The sequence below is a fragment of the Sardina pilchardus genome, chromosome 17 (assembly GCF_963854185.1).
Source record: "Sardina pilchardus chromosome 17, fSarPil1.1, whole genome shotgun sequence".
In the NCBI taxonomy this organism is placed as follows: domain Eukaryota; kingdom Metazoa; phylum Chordata; class Actinopteri; order Clupeiformes; family Clupeidae; genus Sardina; species Sardina pilchardus.
The window spans coordinates 30,151,232-30,158,731 of NC_085010.1; the positions used below are offsets into that span (position 1 = coordinate 30,151,232).

The 7,500-nt window shown below is 51.9% G+C and overlaps 1 protein-coding gene across 1 annotated transcript in view; it reads right to left on the reverse strand.

Annotated features, from left to right (window-relative positions):
- Positions 1-7,500, reverse strand: part of plxna4 (plexin A4) — a gene marked incomplete in the record, with an annotated part of 176,080 nt that overhangs the window by 77,848 nt on the left and 90,732 nt on the right. Inside the window, 1 exon segment of the mRNA XM_062518746.1 lies at positions 1,574-1,705. Coding sequence (XP_062374730.1) covers positions 1,574-1,705 — 132 coding nt within the window.

Consider the following 7,500-nt stretch of genomic DNA (forward strand, 5'->3'; position numbering starts at 1 on the left):
TGTGCTTGTGTGCTGTTGTGAGTGTGTGTGTGTGTGTGTGTGTGTGTATGTCTACCCATCTGTGTGTGTGCGTATGCCCCTACTTGTGTGTCCACTCGTGCTTGCCACAGCTCAAGAGCAGGGGTCAGTGTGGTCAGTGTGTGCCCTGTACTGTGTGAGTGGTGACCGGGGTGTGTGTGTGTGTGTGTGTGTGTGTGTGTGCTGGTGTGAGTGTGTGAGTGGTGGCCGGGGTGTTATCAGGCCCGCTGGCCCAGCGCAACGCTGGAGTGGCCTCTTGCCATGCGCCGGGTCACGGCAGCACACACACACACACACACACACACACACACACACCCTCCAGCTCACAGACCCAGGGGTCACAGCGACCAGCCACACAACTGCTGCAGCTGCACTGACCACTGCCCCAACTGGCAGCGCTTGGTATTACACCAGAGGATTACGACTACTGACTGAAGGAAGGGAGTGGAGAAAAGCGAGGAGAGGAAGAGGAAGAATAGAACGGAGGGAATTAGAGGACAGAGAGAATGTAAAGGGGACTGATAAAGACTGTAGCGTCTTCAGCTTCTTAGCTGCTGGGTCAGAATGCTGCATAACCAAGCCCTTCTCTAAGGCATTTTAGTAATGCTAGCGATGCGGAATAGCCACTAACAACCCATCAAAGTGAGTGTGCACCCAAAACCAAAATGGCAAATGACTGAAAGTTTGCTTCTCTCTGTGGCACAAAATGAGCTTGTCAGACGAGAATGTCAGTGACTAATATCAACATGTGTGCTATGCTCCCTATTGGCTAACATGGCAATGGATCTGTCCATTTTGGAGGAATTTGTTTTCACCATTTTTTGTTATTGTTCTAAATTTAGCTTTTATTTTCCTGAACCCCAAACACAGCTCAGTTAAATGTGATGCGTAAATGGGTGCAGGGGTGAGAGGAAAGTCCCCAACCACCCCCTCTCACACACACACACACACACACACACACAAGCGCGCACACACACACATATCCATTACAGTGATTGCCCCATTTTGAGTACACAGGTTCCATGCTGTAAAAAGGTGCAGAGCTCTATGTCAGCCTGTGTGTGAACATGCACTTAAGCGCTTGAGTACTCAAATCAGCGAGTGTGTTTGTGTGTGTGTGTGTGTGTGTGTATCTAATGGACTAGTTCACCCCTATGCTCTTTATAATTTACTGTATTTCTAACAATGTCCAGTCCGGCGGGCGTCTCTTTGCTGGCGTTAACACAGTACACAGCTCTCAGTCCTCCCCATGCAGCTGTAATCACCGTAAGTGACCCGGCAGGCTGCTGAAAGCCCCAGATATCTCAACTCCTCCGCTTTCCCCGGAGCAGAGGGGGAGATAGAGGCGATTACCACTACTCTGGCCTGGTTAGAACCACAACGAGAGAGAGAGAGAGAGAGAGAGAGAGAGAGAGAGAGAGAGAGAGAGATAGAGAGACAGATGGAGAGAGAGAGACTGAGAGAAAAGGTGAGAGAGAGAGAGGGAGTGCAAGAGAGAGAGAGAGGAGTGAGATGGGAGAGAGAGGCTGGAGGGGAGGGACGCGGAGAGACTGACCTGAGTCTCGGACATGACGTAGAGGTAGTGCTGGTCAGCGGAGAACGCCATGTCCCGCAGGATGGGACCCTTCTCCACCACCTGCAGCGTCTCGTACTGCAGAGCACCGTGGGACGGACCCTCCACCCGGATCTGGAAAAGACAAGACAGAGAGGAACACATTGAGAACCGGGGCACTAACGGAGAACAGAGACAGAGAGGAACACATTGAGAACCAGGGCAGTGATGGAGAACAGAGACAGAGAGGAACACATTGAGAACCGGGGCACTGATGGAGAACAGAGACAGAGAGGAACACATTGAGAACCGGGGCACTGATGGAGAACAGAGACAGAGAGGAACACATTGAGAACCGGGGCACTAATGGAGAACAGAGACAAAGACAGAAAGAGGAACACACTGAGTACAAACTGTTGGAGAACAGAACAGAAACAGAGACAGACACATTCCGTACAGACTGTTGGAGAACAGAAACAGAGACAGACACATTCCGTACAGACTGTTGGAGAACCGAGACAGAGGAACCCAGAGAAGGCGAGGCGCTGTTGGGGCAAGTTGAGGGCCAGTGCTGCAGGGGAAAGGGATGGGTGAGGTGAGGTGTGGTGGTAACAGGGCCTCTACACAACAGGGCCTCATCAACAGGGATTTGGGCTGGGTGACGCAGCATCGCTTCTGAATGGGCCCGCAAAACATTAGTGGCAAAATGTCTGTCAGCAGCACACACACACACACAAACACACACACGCACACACATAGAAGCCCTTCCGGCTGTTATTAGCAGCTTGGATCTAGCACACGCACCATCAAGAAGACAGACACACACACACACACACACACTTCAAGCTGGAAATATAAAAAAAAGGCTTGTGGGAGCTTGCATAAGGGCTTACTCCAGACACGGCACATCAGACAGGGGCACCTGCTTATGTACAGTGTCTCCTTTTCCCCGCGCCGCGCTCCACCGGGCTCAATTAGGCCAGAGAGCCGTCTCCAGTTACACCAAAACCCAATATGAAAACACACCTCACGCTCCCTCGTGTCATCTCGCAGATATTGCCTCCGGTACAGTAAGCAGTATTCGGTGGAGGATGGAATCTGTTGTGTCGGCACGTTCAATACGCCAGACTGGCTGCAATCAAACCGAGACACACCGTTTTCGTTTCGGCCGGCGAGTAACGCACGCTTCACAGATGCCCCTTGTGTCCACGTGCGGTCCGCGGTCTCAATGGGGGGTGGATATCGAACACCATCTCTTCCATGGCAGACAAAAGGGCCCTTTAACGGGACGAACAGTGGCTCTTGTTCTGCTCCCAACTTCCCCAAAGTCTTAGTTTCTCCCTCGTCTTCTCCGAGCCTTTTGTCTCTCGGACCCTTTCTTTCTCTGACCCTTACTTTCTCTCGCTCTCGCTCTCTCTCTCTTTCTCTCGTTCTTTGTCTCTCGTTCTGTTTCTTCCTGTGCCCTCTGGTTTGCCAGTCTGCCCTGGCGATGAGAACCCGACGCCATGCTGAACTATCAAATCCGCCCCCCCCCCCCCCCCCCTCTCCTTCTCCTCTGATGGTCCTTTCACTGAGGCCCATTGTGAACAGAGAAGATAGGAAGGAGGGGGGAGGGGGGAGGGGGGGGGGGGGCAGAAAAGAAAGACAAACAAGACTAAAGAAAAGAGAGAAAAGAACAGCATGGGGAGGGAAGAGATGGGAAATGAGGAAAAGCCAGTACACGAGACCTTGCTCTTATTTAGCAGGTGGGTTATCTAATCCAGGCTAATTTAGTTTGGGTGTGTGTGTGTGTGTGGGGAGGGGGGGGGGGGGGTCGGGGGTGGGGTGTGTGTGTGTGTGTGGGGGGGGGGGGGGGGGGGGTAGTATGATGTTCGACCCCTTCCCGCACACATGCTCCAAGCCGGCAGCCTGGGTGGTGTCAGCTGTTTGTAGGGTAGGATTAGCGGGGCTCGAGGGTGGGGTTGTCTGGGTGGGGTTGGGTGGGTGGGGTGGGGGTGCTGCTGTGAGCACTGCTCCTCTCCATAAGGCCGGGCAGAGGAGTGATGGGGGCTGGATAGAGTGGCAGTAGCGGGGGGCATAACATAAACCCCTGGCTAAGACCAATCACCCCACAGAGGAGGTTCCGCAGCATGGGCATCCTCGGCCTCCGCAGCCTGGCAAGGGAGCTGATGCCCAACCACAGGCCCCGCTGGCACGCTGGCACTCATAAGGGCCCGTGCCAAGCCCACGTCCTGCCACCACCACTGGGCAGCGACTGTGGCGCTACCGCTGCAGAGACGCCAATCAGTCCGTTACACGATGTTTGTTTGTTTGTCACGTTCCGTTGTTTGTTTAGGTTGTCATTTTTTTGTTTGTACTCTTGCGCATCATCTCTCATGTCCCTGAGCTGGTGAGTTGCTAAACCCTTCACAGACTACATTATATAATCTGCTTCATTTCAATATTAATAAAGTGGATTACATCCTCGCAAACCTAAATGGATTACAATGGTAATCTCCGCTATCGCGTTATTACAGGGGAATGAAATTCGAGGCGTTCCCTCATTCACACACACACACACACACACTCTCACACACATAATCTTGATCCTTTGCTTTGCTTTCTTTTGGAGCGAGAGAGTGACAAAGAGTGAGATGAATCGCGCTGTGTGCCTGGCCAGGATCATTTGGAGAGTACTTAGAGTCTGATTGATGAGATATTAAACACTGTTTTGTTTTCACGTCTTAAGTTGCCCCTCTAAGATGGCTTTGACCCAGCAGTGCTGTCGCAACACACAGCTTAATCGGCCCCACAGGATCTACCGGCCTTCATAAACCACTGGCTTCCACTCCAGCAGCTGCAGGGGGGGGGGGGGGACTCTGGGTGAATCCCCCCCCTCAATCACACACACACACACACACACACACACTGCATCCACAGAGCATCACTGCTTGGCCACAAATCATGTCCACCTAGTGGCCACTGGCTGCAATAACAGCCCTTTGACCAGCGCCCCTCGCCAATTGCACCCAGAAATGACACAAGGGGCGAAACGCGGCACTTCTGAATGGATCTAACTCTCAAAAATGCCAACTGTCTCTTCCATAACCTCGGCATCAGGAGAGAAGGCACGCGATCAGCCCCAAAATAGCTGCACTTCCTCGCCCTCTCTCCCTCTCTCCCTCTCTCCCTCTCTCCCTCTCTCCCTCTCTCCCTCTTGTTCATCAAAGCATTTTGCTTTTGGCACAGCACAGGCGCCAACCCACATCCTCCTCTAATGTGCAATTCCTTAAGGAAGACATCTTTTTTCCCTCTCTCTCTCTCTCTCTCTCTCTCTCTCTCTCTCTCCTCCACCAAGAACAAGATTGGGTAAATGTGTCCAAATCTCTGATCACTTCAACCACCCACTGCGTTATTTAAAGGCGTGTTAACGGGATTCCGACAAAACAACTCACGGTTGCGTTCTTATTGAATGCGAAGGGCCTATTTGTGCGGATAAATATTTATTTCAAAGCTTCTCACATGGGTTCACAAAAATGTCAGCATGCTCAAAGTGTGTGTGACGGAGTACACCACAAGTGCGTGTGTGCACATGTTTGTGTGTGTGTGTGTTATTCTGTGTAAAGTGCTAAGTATGGCGTGTGTGCTGCCCCTGCTGAAGACTGGGTATTGTGTTACCACTCCGCGCTCCTGTGTGAGTGTGTGTCTGCGGTTAAATTGCATATCTGTGCAAGGCGCTGACACAGCGTTTAGATATTGTGTTTTGATCCCTGCAAAAGCCCTCGGTAAACAGAAGGTGCGTGAGAGAGAGAGCGGGTGGGGGGTTCGGAGAAAGAGAGAGAGAGAGAGAGCGCCTGTTCCGGTGTCAACACCATAGGAGCTTATTCAGTTTCCTCATGCTGAGGGGTTCTGCCTGGCCACCGAGGAAACCACTGGCTCCAAACAGCCTTCCATTTTGGCTCCGATCTCCATGGACAATGGCCAGTGTCACGTTTGCATTGAACCGGCATCTCAAAAGCGCCTCGCCATAATATCAAAAAATGAGATTTGCTTTGATTGTGTGGCATTCTTTATGCTCTGAATGCCTTAGCGAGGAATGAATCGTTCTTTATTTCATGGCGCGTTGCTTAATTTCAATGAAATCAATCAGAGGTAAATGAAATTCCTCGTACAGTGCTATTTTCTCCGCCATCCACTTTCCACACCATCCCCGTCCAGAACAATGTGGCTGCAGTGTTATATAACACACACACACACACACACACACACACACACAGTGCTATAACTTTCCCCGGGTGACAATAGCACTTTCCACATCGGAGCATTCTCACGCGCCAGTCAGGCATGGCCATTGATTTTGGATAATCTCAGAGAGAGCGCCCATCTCCAGAGAATGCCTAATTTTCCTCAGGCAAAAGGAGTGAGAGGGCCCTCATTTACGCCCGGAGTCAGCTCAGAACGCCGAGGAGAGATGTCACATGAGTGAGTGGGATCGACATGGCATGCTGTTGTCGAGGACTTGCGAAGCAAGCTGCTCCAGTGTTCGAAGTCACAAGGATGCTGCACAACACTAAACTAAACGTCGATAAGACTGCGACAACAAAACCAAGTCCAAACTGAACAAAGTCTGTGGACAAGGTGTCCTTGAGAGGGAGAGAGAGAGTGAGAGAGAGAGAGAGAAATTAGAGAGAGAGAGAGAGAGAGAGAGAGAGAGAGAGAGAGAGAGAGAGATTAGAGAAGACAAATTATCCTTGTGTACTGTAGATATGGCTGATGGCCTCCACATAAAGCAGGAGTGGACTGGGCTCTAGTTCCACACAGGGTTGAGTTGAGGTCAGCTCGGCCACAACTGGGAGTGGTCATCCAGGCCAGGGCACAACGCTCAGTCTGGGTGTCTCTGTCGAGTGCCATGTGACCCGCGAGACCCAACAGAAACCCAACACCGCCCTGTGTTTGGGTGCGCTCCACAGAGTCACTACACTGCCGCCCTCTCCCAACTTGCTGTCGTGGCCCCCAAGGGAGAGTCCTGCTAAAGTGGCCACTCTTTAGAAGTGTGTGTGTGTGTGTGTGTGTGTGTGTGTGCAGGGGGGCCGGCGAGATATTGATCGATGGCATTTAAAACAATCCAACAACACACACTCACACAGCACCTGAGCATGCCAGGGCCTGTAACCCGATCCACTACCCCCCCACCCCACACACACACACACACACAACGCAGAGGTTTCGTGTGTCAACTCATCTAGCTGAGGTTTTAAGACCAACCCAAGCTGAGAGAGGAGGAGGAGGAGGAGGAGGAGGAGGAGGAGGAGGAAGAAGGCCCTGGAGTCATGGGCGCGAGGCGTCAGAATTCCCGACATGGACGTGCTCGAGCAAGGCGTCGTATAATTACACCGCTCGGAGAAAGAGCTCCGCGTTTGTTTCTCCCGATCCTCTCCGACACCAGACGAGACGAGCGTTAGTGCAGGGGGAGGGGGAGGACAGGGAAGTCTCTTAATGTCAATCAATGCTGGAATAAATGCAGCGTTCCCCGGCCACCGTTGCAACATCAATATTTCGCTTGAGGCCAACTCCAGCGCAGCTGTGCACAGTAGCTTTGGATGATCTGACGTTAATCTACGGCATTAGGGAAGACACAGCCGCAGAGCTATGCTACGTGCCAGAGCTCGCGTAAAACCAGTAAATACTCCCAGCCAGAATTAGGGTCAACCTATAGCGGGCGGCAGATGACTGTTCTGTTGCACAACAGCCGCTGTTGCCCGAAACTCCACCATCAATCAAAAAAAGCAAGCGTTCGAAAAAATTCCAGCGCTGTTTTTTTTTTTTTTCATTGCTGTCGGCCGGTTGCCAGGGTGGTGATTTGTGCCCGTTGGGCTTCGCGGGCATCCACGAACAGAGTCGAATGACCTTGATTAGTTTGTAAACAACTGACACCCAGCGAGAGGCCGCAG